Genomic DNA, 16868 nt, shown 5'->3' on the forward strand with positions numbered 1-16868 from the left:
AAAGAGCGGAATTTTCATCAGCTGAGATGGGAAAGTCTACAGGCAGTGCAGTTTGGGAGAAGGAAGAAGAATTCAGTTTCGTTTGAGACTACACTATGCTTACTTTGAATTATCTATTAGACATGTAAGGAGAAGAGGATAAAGCAGTTGGGCTATTCAAGTTTGGGGTTTAAGATAAATTTAGGATAGGAGACAGAAATTTTGAGACCACTAACATATAAGTATTATTTTAAGTCAGGAGACAGCATAAAATCAAGAAAGTATACTGAAAAGAGATCAAAGACAAGTTCTGGAAGCAGGGTTTTTTGGTTTGGTTTGGTTTGGTTTGGTTTGGTTTGGTTTTGCCAGAATACTGGGTTTATGGTGGTGCTGGGGATCAAACCTGGGACCTCAGAGCCTCAAGCGTGAAAAATCTTTTGCCAAACCATTATGCTCTCTCCCCTGTGAGCAGTTTTAAGAAATAGGGAAGGAGCCAAGGAGATAGCTCACCCGGTAAAACTCACTCCTTGCCTTGTTTCCTGCCCAGGTCCAGGGTGGCGGGGCACCAGGGGGAAGCTCCAGGGTCAGTGTGAAGATCTATCTGAAAAAAAGGCAGCCCAGGAGTGAGAAATCAACACAGGTGTGAGACCCTGGTTTCCTGTATCTTGGTAAAGAAAGTGAATTAGGAGAGAGGAATGGTCAAAGGCTGTTTGTGGTTTGTGGGTCACATCACACACACACACACACACACACACACACACACACTCTGCAAACAGTCCTTCCGTGTGGACGTAAGCATTGAGACCAGAGCGGAGACTGAGGAGATCCATCTGGGCCCTGCCATAGTTACTTTCTTCTATGGTTTCTCTCCCCTGTAATTTAGAACCTTCCTTTAAATATTAGCTTGAATGATGCTTTGTAAATAAATTTTAAAATATTTACTCATTTTTTAAATTTCTTTATTGAGGGATTAATGTTTTACATTCGACAGTAAATCCAATAGTTTATACATGCATAACACTTCTCAGTTTTCCACATAACAATACAACCCCCACTAGGTCCTCTGTCATCCCTTTTAGACCGGTACTCTCCCCCCCCCCCCCCCCCCACCACAGAGTCTTTTACTCTGATGCAATACACCAACTCCAGTTCAGGTTCTACTTGTGTTTTCTCTTCTGATCTTGTTTTTCAACTTCTGACTTAGAGTGAGATTATCCCATATTCATCCTTCTGTTTCTGACTTATTTCACTTAACATGATTTCTTCAAACTCCATCCATAATGCGCTGAAAACGGTGAAGTCACCATTACTTACTCATTTCTTTTACTAGAGCACTGCTCGGCTCTGGCTTATGATGGTGCTGGGGATTGAACCTGGGACCTCAGAGCCTCAGGCATGAAAATCTTCTTGTGTAATTGTAATCATGTCTCCCCATCCCTGTGAACTTTTTTTTTTTTATTTGTTTACTATTGGATAGAGACAGATGTTGGGAGAGGGGGAAGATAGAAGGGAAGAGAGACACTTACAGCCCTGCTTCACCACTTGTGAAGCATTCCCCCCTGCAGGTGGGGACCAAGAGCTTGAACCTGTGTCCTTGTGCACTGTAATGTGTGCGCTAGACCAGGTGTGCCACCGCCTAGTCCCCCTGTGAACTTTTTAAAAAATATTTTTCTGGGGGTCAGGCAGTAGCACAGCGGGATAAGTGTATGTGGTGCGAAGCGCAAGGAACGTTGTAAGGATCCCGGTTTGACTCCCTGGCTCCCCACCTGCAGGGGGTTCGCTTAAAAGACAGTGAAGCAGGTCTGTGGTGTCTATTTTTCTCTCCCCCCTCTGTCTTCCCTCCTCTCTCCATTTCTCTCTGTCCTATCCAACAATGACAACATCATCAACAACAACAATAATAACTATAACAATACAACAACAAGCCCCGCCCCCCACCAACTCTTCATCTGCACTACTCCAGCCTTTAAGTTCATGATTAGTCAACAACTTGCTTGGCTTTGCATGTTAACTCTTTTCAGCCACCAGGTTCCAGATGCTAGCATGATGCCAACCAGACTTCCCTGGACAGACAACACCACCAATGTGCCCTGGAGCTCTGTTTCCCCAGAGCCCTTCCCCACCAGGGAAAGAGAGAGTCAGGCTGGGAGTATGGATCGACCTGTCAATGCCCATGTTCAGTGGGGAACCAATTACAGAAGCCAAACCTTCAACCTTCTGCACCCCACAATGACCTTGGGTCCATACTCCCAGAGGGATAAAGAATAGGAAAGCTAGGGGTTAGGTGGTGGTGCACCTGGTTAAGCGCACATGTTACAGTGCGCAAGGACCCCAGTTCAAGCCCCCAGTCCCCACCTGTGGAGGGAAAGCTTCACAAGTGGTGAAGCAGGGCTACAGGTGTCTCTCTGTCTCTCTCCTCCTCTGTCACCCCCTTCCCTCTCCATTTCTGGCTGTCTCTAATAAAGATTTTAAAATTAAAAAAAAAAAAAGACTAGGAAAGCTATCAAGGGAGGGGATGGGATACAGAGTCTGGTGGTGGGAATTGTGTGCAGTTGTACCCCTCTTATCCTATGGTTTTGCCAGAGTTTCCTTTTATAAATAAAAAGGGGGGGCAACAAAAGGGGGAGAAAGAATTAAAATATATTTTTCTAATTATTTTTATGTTACTGCTTTTTATTTTATTGGAAAGTAATGCTTTGCAAGACAGCTGTCACATGACTACAATTTCTCATCCTTCGGTGGCAGGTGTCTACACACCGATCCCCAGCACCCTCCCAGCCTCCGCCCCTGCCCCCGCACCCCCACCCCAGTTTTGCCTTTCCCTGCCGTGTAACGATTAGGGGGGTGTTCTCGAGAACATCCCTGCCTTCCACCACTTTTAAGTTGGCCTGAACTCATAGCAGCGGCCTTTTTTTTTCTCAGTACCCTGCTACCACAAGCTCAGACAGCAGCTAGCGCCTCCAAAACCCCCATTTAAAAGATGACAAGAAGCCAAGAGGGGAGACGCTGTCTTTCAGGCTGTCAGTACACCAAGCATTCATTCCACTATCTCAGCAGTTCCGGAGCCCCTCCGCAGTCGGGAAGCAGGCCAACGAGACCGAGGCCCGCGGCCGGCATCCCCGCTCTATCGCCGGTTTCCCGACTCAGGCGCGCCGCGGGCAGCCTCAGGAGCCTTTTTCGCCGCCAGAGCCGCGGGCAGCCTCGGGGTCCTTTCTCGCAGTCGTCGCCCGCGAACATGGCGGCTGCCTACAGCCGAGTCCTCCTGCGCGGGGGAGTCAGAGGGCTTCTGCGGCCGCGACTTGCCGGAGACCCCCCCGGGCTCGAGCGCGACTTCAGCCTCTCTGACTGTCGGGTGAGGGCCGGCGGCGTGGGGGCTGTTGAAAGCTGGTGGGGCCCCGGGCCTGGCGGGTTCAGGGAAGCGGTGGAGCTGTGGGTGGGGGGTGCGCTTACCCTGCCTCCCGGCTCTCAGGGCACCGTGATCGTGGAGCGCTGGTGGAAGGTGCCGCTGGCCGGGGAGGGCCGGAAGCCGCGCCTACACCGGCGACACCGCGTCTACAAGCTGGTGGAGGACACGAAGCACCGGCCCAAAGACAACCTGGAGCTCATCCTCACGCAGTCGGTGGAGGGTAAGGCCTGAAAGTGCTGCTTAAGGCGTCAACTTTTTCTTGCCCTTCTCCCTCACCTGTGTGCCATCCCTTCTCGATTTTGTGGACTCGGTAAGTTACGGGTTTGAGCAAAGGAAGTTGTGACTGTGTTTATGCCACTGGCTTCCTGCACTGAAAGCTACACGGTGAATGCAGGCATCACTAGCAGTGTGGGGCTGGCTCCCATACAGCTCACCTGGTGGGGCACCTGCCTTACCTTCCGCCGGGCCTAGTCGCAACACCGGAAAAGCCTCAGTTCTGTAGTGTCTGTCTCTGTTCCTGTTAAGAAAAGTGAGCCAGGAGCGATGAAAGCCACAGGTTAGTGTTCCCGCTCCCTCTCCCCCTAAGAAAGTGTTTATGAAGCTAGGCCTGGCAGTTTGTGCCACAGATAGCAAAATCTTGTGATGGGACAAAGCCACTTTTTGTGCAGAGAGTATTAAATTTCCAAGTCAGAGACTACGTGGAAGTCTCTCCAGTGTTAATGGTAGTGAATATCTATTAACAGTTCTCAGAAGAATAAGTACTATGGGAGAAGAAGAAGCATTTTTTTCTATTTTTAGTCTGCTCTTGGAACTCCTGGGTGAGTCTGATCTATGGTCTCTGTTCTTTTTTTTTTAAGTATTTTTTTTATTTTCCCTTTTTGTTGCCCGTGTTTTTTATTGTTGTAGTTATTATTGTTGTTGTTATTGATGTCGTTGTTGGATAGGACAGAGAGAAATGGAGAGAAGAGGGGAAGACAGAGAGGGGAAGAGAAAGACAGACACCTGCAGGCCTGCTTCACCACTTGTGAAGCGACCCTGCTGCAGGTGGGGAGCCGGAGGCTGGAACCAGGATCCTTATGCTGGTCCTTGTGCTTTGCACCACGTGTGCTTAACCCGCTGCGCTACCACCCGACTCCCTCTATTGTCTCTGTTCTTATTGACAGAAATTGGAGTTCGTGGTGACCTGGTGTCAGTGAAGAAATCGTTGGGCCGGAATCGGCTTCTTCCTCAAGGTCTGGCTGTATACGCCTCCCCAGAAAACAGGAAGGTGTATGAAGAAGAGAAACGGGTAAGCTCAAAGCTGGACAGAGGGACCTGGAGTAATAAAACCTTAAGATTTCTTTTTTTTTAAATAATTTATTTCTTTATTGGGGAATTAATGTTTTACATTCAACAGTAAATACAATAGTTTGTACATGCATAACATTCCCCAGATTCCCATTTAACAATACAACCCCCACTATGTCATTCATCATCTTTCATGGACCTGTATTCTCCCCCACCCACCCACCCACCCGAGTCTTTTACTTTGGTGTAATACTCCAATTCCATTTCAGGTTCGACTTGTGTTTTCTTTTCTAATCTTGTTTTTCAACTTCGGGCTGAGAATGAGATCATCCCATATTCATCCTTCCGTTTCTGAATTATTTCACTCAACATGATTTTTTCAAGGTCCATCCAAGATCGGCTGAAAACTGTGAAGTCACCATTTTTTACAGCTGAGTAGTATTCCATTGTGTATATATACCACAACTTGCTCAGCCACTCATCTGTTGTTGGACACCTGGGTTGCTTCCAGGTTTTGGCTATTACAAATTGTGCTGCCAAGAACATATGTGTACACAGATCTTTTTGGATGGATGTGTTGGGTTCCTTAGGATATATCCCCAGGAGGGGAATTGCAGGGTCATAGGGTAGATCCATTTCTAGCCTTCTGAGAGGTCTCCAGACTGTTCTCCAGAGAGGATGGACCAATTGACATTCCCACCAGCAGTGCAGGAGGGTTCCTTTGACCCCACACCCTCTCCAGCATTTGCTGCTGTTCCCTTTTCTGATGTATGACATTCTCACAGGAGTGAAGTGATATCTCATTGTTGTCTTGATTTGCATTTCTCTGACAATCAGAGACTTGGAGCATTTTTTCATGTGTTTCTCGGCCTTCTGGATCTCTTCTGTGGTGAATATTCTGTCCAAGTCCTCCCCCCATTTTTGGATGGGGTTATTTGTTGTCTTGTTGAGTCTGGCAAGCTCTTTATATATGTTGGTTATTAAACTCTTATCTGATGTATGGCATGTAAAGAGCTTCTCCCATTCTGTGAGGGGTCTCTTGGTTTGGGTAGTGGTTTCTTTTGCTGTGAAGAAGCTTTTTAATTTGATGTAGTCCCATAGGTTTATACTTGCCTTAGTCTTCCTTATAATTGGATTTGTTTCATTGAAAATGTCTTTAAAATTTATGCGGAAAAAAGTTCTGCCAATATTTTCCTCTAAGTATCTGATAGTTTCTGGTATAACATCCAAGTCCTTGATCCACTTGGAATTTACTTTTGTATTTGGTGAAATACAGTGATTCAGTTTCATTCTTCTGCATGTTTCAACCCATTGTTTCCAACACCATTTGTTGAAGAGACTCTGCTTTCCCCATGTAATAGTCTGGGCCCCTTTGTCAAAAATTAGATGTCCATACGTGTGGGGCCTCATTTCTGGGCTCTCATTCTATTCCACTGGTCAGTGTGTCTGTTCATGTTCCAGTACCAAGCAGTTTTGATTACAATGGCCCTATAATACAGTTTGAGATCTGGGAGTGTGATGCCTCCGGTTCTGTTCTTTTTTCTCAAGATTGTTTTGGCAATTCTAGGTCTTTTCTGGTTCCAGATAAACATTTGTAGCATTTGTTCTATTCTTCTAAAAAATGTGCTTGGGATCTTGATAGGGATAGCATTAAATTTGTAGATGGCTCTGGGTAATATATTCATTTTGATGATGTTAATTCTTCCAACCCATGAATATGAATATCTTTCCACTTCTTTGTGTCTTTTTCAATTTCTTTGAGTAGTGACTCATAATTTTCAGTATACAAGTCTTTCACTTCTTTGGTTAGGTTTACTCCTAGATATTTTATAGTTTTTGTTGCTATAGAAAAAGGAACTGATTTCTGGATTTCAATTTCTTCTAACTTAGTGTTTGCATAGAGGAATGCCACTAACTTTTGAATGTTAATTTTATAGCCTAACTCATTACTGTATTGCCTGATGATTTCCAAAAGCTTCTTGCTGGATTCCTTAGGTTTTTCCATGTATACTATCATGTCATCTGCAAATAAGGAGAGTTTGACTTCTTCTCTTCCAATCTGTATGCCTTTAATTCCTTGCTCCTGCCTGATTGCTATGGCAAGAACTTCCAACACTATGTTGAATAGTAATGGTGATAGTGGGCAGCCCTGTCTAGTACCTGATCTGAGGGGAAATGCTTCCAGTTTTTCACCATTGAGTATGATGTTGGCTGTAGGTTTGCTATATATAGACTCCACTATCTTCAGCAATTTTCCATCTCTTCCCAATTTTTGTAGTGTTTTGATCATAAAGGGATGTTGTATTTTGTCAAAGGCTTTCTCTGCATCTATTGATATGACCATGTGGTTTTTGGTCTTGCTTTTGTTGATGTGGTGGATCACATTGATTGACTTACGTATATTAAACCAACCTTGCATGCCTGGGATAAACCCCACTTGGTCATGATGAACAATCTTTTTGATATACTGCTGTATCCGGTTGGCTAGAATTTTGTTCAATATTTTCGCATCTATGTTCATCAGAGATATTGGTCTGTAGTTTTCTTTTTTGGTTGTGTCCCTGTCTGCTTTTGGTATCAGGGTGATGTTGGCTTCATAGAAGCTGGCAGGGAGTATTCCAGTGTCTTCAATCTTCTGGAAGACTTTTAAAAGTAGAGGTTATTAGTTCTTCTTTGAAAGTTTTGTAGAATTCATTTGTAAAACCATTGGTCCAGGACTTTTATTTTTGGGAAGATTTTTGATAACTGTTTCAATTTCATTAGCTGTGATGGGCCTGTTCATGTTATCCACTTCCTCTTGACTTAGTTTTGGAAGTTGGTAGGTATCTAGGAAATCATTCATTTCTTCCAGGTTCTCTAGCTTGGTGGCATATAGTTGTTCATAGAAGCCTCGCATGATATGTTGAATTTCTGCAGTGTCTGTTGTGATATCTCCTCTTTCATTTACTATCCGATTTATTTGGGTCTTCTCCCTTTTTGTTTTGTGAGTCTGACTAAAGGTTTGTTGATTTTGTTCACTCTTTCGAAGAACCAACATTTACTTTCATTGATCTTTTGTATGGTTTTCCTATTCTCAATGTTATTTATTTCTGCCCTAACTTTAGTGATTTCTGTCCTTCTGGTTGCTTTAGGATTCCTTTGTTGTTCTTCTTCTAGGTCTTTAAGATGTGCAATCAGGCTGTTTATTTGTGCCTTTTCTTGTTTCCTAATGTGTGCTTGTATAGCTATGAACTTCCCTCTTAGGACTGCTTTAGCTGTGTCCCAAATATTTTGATAACTTGTGTCTTCATTTTCATTGAACTCTCGAAACATTTTGATTTCTTCCTTGATTTCCTCTTTGACCCAGAAGTTGTTAAGAAGTGTACTGTTGAGCTTCCACATTTTGGGACTGTTACTAATCTTTTGTTGATTGTTAAGTGTTAGTTTAATTCCACTGTAGTCTGAGAAGATGCTTGGGATGATTTCAGTGCTCTTGAATTGGCTGATGCTGTCTTTGTGGCCTAACATATGGTCTATCCTTGAGAATGATCCATGTGGATTTGAATAAAATGTGTATTCCAGTTTCTTGGGATGAATGACTCTGAAAATGTCCAATAGTTCTAGTTTATCTATCTCTTCATTTAGCTCCCTTATGTCTTTACTGATTTTCTTCCTGGATGATCTGTCAAGTTGAGATAGTGGGGTGTTGAAGTCCCCTACTATGATTGTGTTACTGTTAATATATTGCTGTAGCTCTTTCAGTAGAAGTTTGATGTATTTAGATGGCTTCTCATTGGGTGCATAGATGTTAATAATTGTTAAGTCCTCTTGATTGACTGACCCTCTGAGCATTAAGTAGTGTCCATTCCTATCTTTTTAAATCTTATCTATTTTAAAGTCTATCATGTCAGATATGAGAATAGCTGTTCCTGCCCTTTTTTGTGGGCCATTGGCTTGTCTGATAGTTTTCCATCCTTTCACTTTAAGTCTGTGTTTGTCTTGTTGAGTTAGGTGAGTTTCCTGTAGACAACATATTGTTAGGTTGTGTTTTCTGATCCATCTTCCTACTCTGTGTCTTTTAATAGGTGAATTCAGGCCATTGACATTTATTGATATCAAAGATTGAAGATATTTTAACGCCATTCTTGAAGAGTTTTAGAGTGTTTTGATATATGTCCTATTTGTGGTGGTCTGGTTGTTTATAGGAGACCTTTCAGAACTTCTTTCAGGGCAGGCTTGGTGATGGTTGCTTCCTTCAGCTATTGCTTGTCTAAGAAGGTTTTGATGCTTCCATCTAGTCTGAATGACAGTCTAGCAGGATATAGTATTCTTGGCTGAAAGCCTTTCTCATTGAGCACTCGATAGATATCTTGCCATTCTCTTCTGGCCTGTAGTGTTTGTATGGAGAAGTCTGCTGCTAATCTTATGGGTTTTCCTTTGTAGGTGACTCTTTGTTTTTCTCTTGCAGCCTTGAGGATCCTGTCTTTATCCTTATTCCTTTCCAATCTAAGTATGACATGTCTTGGTGTCTTTAGGTCTGGGTTAATTCTGTTTGGCACCCTCTGGGCTTCTTGAATCTTTATGTCTTTGGTGTTGTCTAGACTAGAGAAATTTTCAGCTATTATGGCCTGGAGAATGCTTTCTTCCTCTCCTTCTCTTTCTTCCTCTGGTAAGCCAATAATGCGTATATTGTTTCTTTTGAAGTCATCCCATAGGACTCTGTTGTTGTTTTCAGCATCTCTTAATCTCTTTTTGAGATCTCTTACTTCTTTTTTAGTTGTCTCTAATTCATCCTCAATCTTGCTAATTCTGTTTTCAGCCTCATAGATTCTATTCTCTCTGCCCTCTACTGCTTTCTGGAGTTCATCTATTTTGTTGCCCTGCTCTGATACTGTTTTAGCTTGTTCAGCTAGTTGCCTTCTTAGCTCAGCAATTTCAGCTTTCAGCTCTCTGATAACCATGAGATAATTAGAATTTTCTTCCATATTCTCATTTGTTGTTCCTGCATTTCTGATTACAATTTTTTCAAATTCTTTACTCACTCCTGTTATTATTTCCTTAGCTAATGTTTGGATGTTGAACTCGTTGTTTTGTGCTTCACCCTCTGGAGGACTTTAGCTGGACTCTTGTCCTGGTTCGAGTCTCCAATATTTTTTCTTGTTGTTTTAACCATTTTATATATTATGTTATGAGTTCCCTTTATCAGTACTTTTCAAATTATTGATCACTATTGCCTGGATTGACTTGTGTCCAAGTAATTTAATTAAAGGGTTTACCGTGGTGGAAGTTAACAGTTTTTTCAATCCCTGAGTTGGAGCTCAGTGGTGTAAAAGCCTCTTTTTTTTTTCCTTCCCTGTAGGCTATGGGAGCCTGAGGGCTTTTAAACTGTCAATAGGCTTCTTAGCTTAATCACTGACTCCTGACCAAGAGATAAAGCAGGGTGTGGCAGAAATAATCCAGTGGTTATGCAAAGAGACTTTCACAGCCCCTCAGCTATGCTACCGAGGTATAGGTCTTCTCCTGAGTTTCCCGGTTAGATCTCTGTCCCCTGGTGTCCCTCCCTGTCGCTGCTCCAGATTCTGAGGGTAGTAGCAATGGAGACTCAGAGTTGCACCTGGTGAGTCTCTGGGGAGTCCTTTCCTCCCTTCAGCTGTCCCCTTGTTGTGGAGCAGACTGGAGGTGGTGTCTCCACTGATAAACTGCTGAACTGTTAGCAGTCACTCAATCTCTCCTTAGGCCCCTCTCTCCTCTCTGTCACCAGCCACGCGTGTTTGTACTCACGGGTGATTTACTGGGTTCCTGTGGTCATTCTAGTCCTGTCTTGTTTCGGTCCGGGTGGTCTCCTTTGGTATTCCTAGTTGATCCGGGAGAGGAGAGGAGAGGAGAGGAGAGGAGAGGAGAGGAGAGGAGAGGAGAGGAGAGGAGAGGAGAGGAGAGGAGAGGAGAGGAGAGGAGAGGAGAGGAGAGGAGAGGAGAGGAGAGGAGAGGAGAGGAGAGGAGAGGAGAGGGAGGAGAGGAGAGGAGAGAAAACGATCTGCTGCTCGTAGCTCCGCCTCCGGAACAGGAAGCCGAAATAAAACCTTAAAATTTCTGCTAGCAACTTCCACCTTTATTTATTTACTGGATAGAGACAGAGAAAAACCCACGGGGGAGTAGTAAGCCACCTGTAGCACTGCTTTACTGCTCACATAGCTTTCTCCCTGTAGATGGAGGGCCAGGGACTTGAACCCAGGTCTTTGAGCTTTGTTAACATGTATGCTCAACCAGGTATACCATCACGTGACCCAGTTTCTATCTTTTTTTTTTTTTATTGCCTCCAGGATTATCACTGGGCCTGGGTGCCTGCACAATGAATCTACTGCTCCTGGTGGCCATTTTTACCCCATTGGATAGGACAGATAGAAATTGAGAGGAGAGAAAGACAGGAGGAGAGAAAGATAGATATCTGCAGACCTGCTTCACCTCTTGTGAAGTGACCCCACCCTCGCAGGTGGGAAGCCAGGAGCTTGAACTAGGACCCTTGTACTTGGTACTATGTGCACTTAACCCAATGCACCACCGCTTGGCCCCCTCTATCCTTTAATATAATTTGAAAGTGAAATAGAGATTGGAACAGGAATTCAGAAGCCTAGTATATTGCTTACTATACCTAGTACAGTAAGAATTTGTTACTCACCAAGGGGCTAACTTTTTTCTTTTTTTCATTTCTAACTTCCTTTTTTAGTTAAGACAAGAAGGAAAATTAGAGAAGATCCAAACCAAGGCAGGTGAAGCGGTGAGTAGGAACACAGGAATTCTTACTTGTTGATAAATTATGGAAGTCACCAACCTCTTCCTGACAGCACACACAAAGGTGAGCAGAAGGGAAGCATTGTGGTTAGTGTAAGTGGTTGAAGATCTCCTGGAAGATCCTGGCCTGTTGGGTGAAGTGGCCTAACTAGTTACTATTTACTTAGTTACTATTTATAGTAAGCCTGAGCAAAATAGACTATGGTGACTGAGAAAGACTTCTTATCATGTTACTGAGCTAGGCCTTATGGGATCCATATGCTTTTTATAAGGCTAGGAGGGTAGGTTTTTTGTTTTGTTTTGTTTTGTTTTGTTTTACTTGTTTTTTCCCAGAACACTGCTCACCTCTATCTTATGGTGGTGTAGAGTCTTTTAAGGGAGGCTGGGCAGGGGGAGGGAGACACACTAGTGAGTGACCCAAGAGGTGGCTCAGTGGATAAAGCATTGGACTGGAAAGCATAAAGTCCTATCTTCCATCTCCTGCATCAAATGTGGTAGAGTGATGCTATGATTCATACTTTCTCTCCCCCGCCCTCACCCTCTTGTCTCTTTGTCTGTCTCATTAATTCACAAATGGTCTTTTTTAAAGGAAAGAATTATAAGTAAGGAAAGAATCGTTAATGGGCTATGGGTGAAATTAAAGAGCCAGAATGATCTATGACAGTCATTACATCCTGGGATATACCAGTGGTTCCCCACTGATGAACCTAACTGTGGCATGGCCTGCTTCTGACAAGTATAGATATGTCCCTCCAAAATACCATTAAAACATCCTTCCACAGTCTCAGCCTTGAGACAGTAGGAATCTTCTCTCTCTTACCATCTTCTCTCCTACCTTAGTAGTGAGGCAGAAAGTGTGTCCTTTCCCTAAACTCTCAGACCATGTGTCTCTTGCTAACATGTTTCCTTTGATTCCATTTCTAACCCATTCCCTATTTATTATTCCTTCCAGACAGTGAAATTTCTAAGAAGCTGTCATCTGGAAGTGGGGATGAAGAACAATGTCAAGTGGGAACTAAACCCTGAAATAGTTGCTCGCCACTTCCTTAGAAATGTAAGTGTTCCCAAGGCATGGAGACTATGCCTGGGAAGGAGACCTAGGATTGATTATTCTATTAAAAGAGTTGCACTCATCCAGCTAGAGTTGGGGAAGGTGTGTGTGATGGATTTGCAGAGGTGCTAGAAGGGAAATGACTGAAGATTAAGGGTACTTAATCCTTGGAAAATTGATGGACAAAGATGGTGTTTTATTTCTTTCCTCTCTAGCTAGAACAAACCTGGATAAATGTGACATGCTGAAGAATGTTTTCTTTTTTGGATGATTTTGGTCTCAAAGCCCTTCCACTTTGTGAAACCCCTCCCCTCCCCCTTTCTGAAAAGTTAGGGCTGTTTCTCTTCCGCCACTCTGTGCAAAACTGTTCTTCCAGAGTAAATCCACGGTTTATTCCACCCAATACAAGAAATTCTGAAACCCTCTTATGAAGTTGTCTGGAGTGGCAGCTATGTGAACTGAGCTCCTGGCTCTCTTTTTACAGCTTGGTGTTGTGGTCGCCCCACATGCATTAAAATTACCAGAAGAGCCTATCACACGTTGGGGCGAGTACTGGTGTGAAGTGACGGTGAGCATTTCACCTGCTGATGCCTTCTCCTGACTGGGTGGGGCATTGCAAACTGATCTCTAAGAGTTCTTCTTGCTCTGTGTACAGGTGAATGGGCTTGACACTGTGAGGGTGCCTATGTCTGTCGTGAACTTTGAGAAGCCCAAGACGAAAAGATACAAGCATTGGCTGGCCCAACAAGCTGTCAATGCCCCGACCAGCTCCAAGACACTCTGAAACTACTGTTGCTTGAATGCAGGGAAGCAGAGCCAGAGGGATACAGAGGGGCCAGCACTCTGATCTCACTCCCAGCTCTGACCAAAACATGGAATGTTAAAGCACATATGGGGACATTGATTTTTTTTTTCATTCCTTTGATTTCAAATAGGGTCAGTCTGTCTGTGTGATCAGAGAGACATCACAGCACTGGAGTTTCTCTCAGTCTCACAGCGCTCCCCTGTGGTGTTAGAATTCAAACTCAGCCCTTGCATGACAAAGCACCTGCCCCCCCCAGCTGAACTCTCTTTCAGCCCTGGGCTGGTGGTTGGCTAACCTGATGATTAATACACAGAAGCAGCCTAGATCGTAATGAACCTCGTCCTCCATTGGAATCCACTAGAACAAAAGGAAAAACCAGCTGCCATCTCTTTTACTTGACTCATTCTCATCACCCAAACAGCATTTGTGTCACAAAAAGAAATAAAGAGGCTGTGTCCTTTTTAAATGTTGTTTATTGGGTTTGAGTAGAAGGCACAGGGCATCCAAGTCAGGTGTCCTTTTGAGCCATTAGGTTTGCTGCTAAAGAAGAAAAGAATATATTTGCAGGTTATATTTCATGTTTGCTCTGGGAAGATTACTTAAACTATGTCTTTGATCTTAAAACTTATTACCACAATATATTGATAAAATCACTAGTTCTTAAGCCTCCTGAAATTTTGGAGAAAGAAGATACTTTTGATTTCTATACCAAAAGTAGTTAGCAGTGGACTTGAAGAAAGTAGTATTTTTCTTTCTTTTTTTATTTTTATTTTTATTGTCTTTATTTGATAGAGACAGCCAGAAATTGAGAGGAGTGAAAAGAAAGACCTGCAGCTCTGCTTCGCTTGTGAAGCTTTCCCTCTGCAGGTAAGGACTGAGGGCTTGAACTTGGGTCCTTGCACACTGTAATATGTGTGTTCAACTAGGTGCGCCACCACTCGGCCCCAAGACAATAGTATTTCTAAGTCCTGAGTGGAGAAAAGACCATCTAATGGAAAGTGGATTGTCCTATCATTCAGGGATGTGGCCATTGACTAAAACAGTCTTCACTAAATTTGTCTTTATCTTTTATCCTAATTTTCTGCTCAAAGAGCCTGATCATTCTTCATTATTGTTAATTGATTAAATAATGATTAATAAAACTGTAGGATAAGAGGGGTACAATTCCATATAATTCCCACCAGAGTTCTGTATTCCATCTCCTTTGCAGATTCCCTTTTTCTTTTTTTTATTGCCTCCAGGTTATTGCTTGGGGCTCAGTACCTACACTATGAATCCACTGCTCCTGGAGGCCATTTTTCCAATTTTGTTGCCCTTGTTGTTCTTGTTGTCATTGCTGGATAGGACAGAGAGAAATCGAGAGAGGAGGGGAAGACGGGGAGAGAAAGATAGACAGACACCTGCAGACCTGCTTCATCACCCATGAAGGGACTCCCCCTGCAGGTGGGGAGCTGGGGGCTCAAACCGGGATCCTTATGCTGGTTCTTGCACTTTGTGTCATGTGCGCTTAACCCACTGAACTACCACCCGACCCCCAGATTCTCTATTCTTTATCCCTTTCGGAGTATAAACCAAAGATCTTTATGAGGTGCAGAAGGTGGAGAATCTGACTTCTGTCATTGATTTTCAGCTGGACATAGGGATTGACAAATCAATTCATGCCCCCAGACTGTTCCTATCTTTCCCTAATGGGATAGGCTCTGGGAAGGCAGGGTTCGAGGACATATTGATCAGGTCATCTACCCAGTGAAGTCAGGTTGGTGTCATGGTATTATCTGCAAATTGGTGGCTAAAAAGCATTAAGATATAAAGCATCTGAGGGTAGATGGCATTAATGGTTATGCAGACTTTTGTGCCTGCAACTCCAAAGCAGGTTCAATCTCCTGCACCACCGTAAGCCAGAGCTGAGCAGTGCGCTGGTAAAAAATAAATAAGATAGAAAGCTGAGGTGGCCAGGTGGTAATGTGCTGGATTAGGCCCACGTAATGTGAAGTTCAAGGACCTGCTCAAGGATCCCGGTTTGAGCCCCTGGCTCCACACCTACAGTGGGGTTGCTTCATAAGCACTGAAGTAGGTCTGCAGGTGTTTAATTCCCCTACCCCCCGCCCTCCCCTCCTCTCTCAGTTTCTTTTCTTATTCAACAACAGCAGCAACAGTAATGACAATGAAAAAAAGATGGCCACCAGGAAAATATATATGTCAGAAGAAATTGTTTAATAATCAGGAAAATAGGGTAAGAATATAGCAGATTTGGGGTCTTCATGTTGAAAGAAGCTAAGAAGTCTATTCTAGGTATATTCCAAGGGTCCCATGACTTTACTAATATTTGCCTGAGCCTGACAGCTAATATGCAGGTGGGCTATAAGTATTTGTCTGGGAAGATGGTGTCAAGAGTTGAGAATAGGACTAGAAAGGGCAGAGTAGTTTCCAAATGTGGAAAAAAATATATAAATACCATTAACTATAAACTCACATCGATCTGACCTATGGCCCATGTCTATTCATATTCAGCACAGGAGCTGTGTAACCTCTACATCCCTGTCAGTCTGAGCTCATATTCCATGCTCAGCTAGGAACATTCTAGGCTGCACTCATTTCAAGACCAGTCTTCCTCCAGTGGCAGACTGTTGACCCAGCCTCCCTTCAGAGAGTGGAACAGTTTCTACCATTGTTCTACATTGAGGTCAAAATCCTGTAGAGGATTTATGTTGTTCCTGATGGAGATGACCAGCAAAGGTGGAGAGAGAGCTCTGTTAGAGGTCTAGGCCCATCATATCTGTGGGAATCCCAGGGTTCTCTGACTAGGGCCCTGGATGATGGGGCGGCCTGGTAGTGATCCAAAGAGCTACCCTTAGGAGCTGGGCAGTAGCACAGCGGGTTGAGCACACACAGCAGGAAGTGCAAGGATCCTGGTTTGAGCTCCAGCTCCCCACCTGCAGGGGGTCACTTCACAAGCAGTGAAGCAAGTCTGCAGGTGTCTCTCCCCCTCTCTGTCTTTCCATCCTCTCTCGTTTTCTCTGTCCTATCCAATAACAATGATGATAGTAATAACAAACAACAAAGGCATGCAGGCACCAAGCCAAAAAAAAAAAAAAACTATCATTAAAGTGTGCTGGTCTCTTACCCTTCCAACTTTTGTACTCCTTGCTTTATCTGACAGGGTTAGACTTAGAATGATTGAGGAAAATGAAATAGGAAGTAGGTAAGAAGGATATCTAGGTCTAAAAAATAAGTACTTCATGGTGTTCTTTTTAGGCCTTTCTACTTGCTTGCTGCACTTAGTGAGTCACTGCAGACTGTTGCACACTTATACTTTAAGGTATATAATTTCCCCCTAACTTACGGATACATATGCACATGTGCCCTGTCTCATGGGCCCTTGTCTACTCTAGGTTCTATAACTTTGTTAGGTGTGCCACCCAAAATGGAACTAAGGGATCCTGTGAACTAGAAAGGTCGCAATTGAGTACTGGAGCTAGATGGTTGGCATCCCAGGCCTAGCGTCTCTGGACACAGTCTGCAGTGAAACATGTTGAGGTGGCACTGGATGCATTAATTTGTTTGAGATCAGC

At 43.6% G+C, this 16868-nt stretch overlaps 1 protein-coding gene across 1 annotated transcript; it reads left to right on the forward strand.

Moving 5' to 3' along the window:
- The first annotated feature begins 3172 nt into the window (after positions 1–3172).
- On the forward strand, positions 3173–13762 carry MRPL9 (mitochondrial ribosomal protein L9). The gene is made up of 7 exons (XM_060201683.1): positions 3173–3331; positions 3449–3605; positions 4549–4673; positions 11376–11426; positions 12393–12494; positions 12976–13059; positions 13147–13762. The coding sequence occupies exons 1-7, from the start codon at positions 3215–3217 to the stop codon at positions 13273–13275; spliced, it is 765 nt and encodes a 254-aa protein (XP_060057666.1). The 5' UTR covers positions 3173–3214; the 3' UTR covers positions 13276–13762.
- The last annotated feature ends 3106 nt before the right edge of the window (positions 13763–16868 follow it).

The sequence above is a fragment of the Erinaceus europaeus genome, chromosome 11 (assembly GCF_950295315.1).
Source record: "Erinaceus europaeus chromosome 11, mEriEur2.1, whole genome shotgun sequence".
In the NCBI taxonomy this organism is placed as follows: domain Eukaryota; kingdom Metazoa; phylum Chordata; class Mammalia; order Eulipotyphla; family Erinaceidae; genus Erinaceus; species Erinaceus europaeus.

Coding starts and splice junctions, on each gene's coding strand:
- MRPL9 (XM_060201683.1), top strand. CDS start 3,215: ATGGCGGCTGCCTACAGCCGAGTCCTCCTGCGCGGGGGAGTCAGAGGG. Junction 11,427..12,392: donor AAACCAAGGCAGGTGAAGCG/GTGAGTAGGAAC, acceptor TATTCCTTCCAG/ACAGTGAAATTTCTAAGAAG. Junction 12,495..12,975: donor CTCGCCACTTCCTTAGAAAT/GTAAGTGTTCCC, acceptor CTCTTTTTACAG/CTTGGTGTTGTGGTCGCCCC.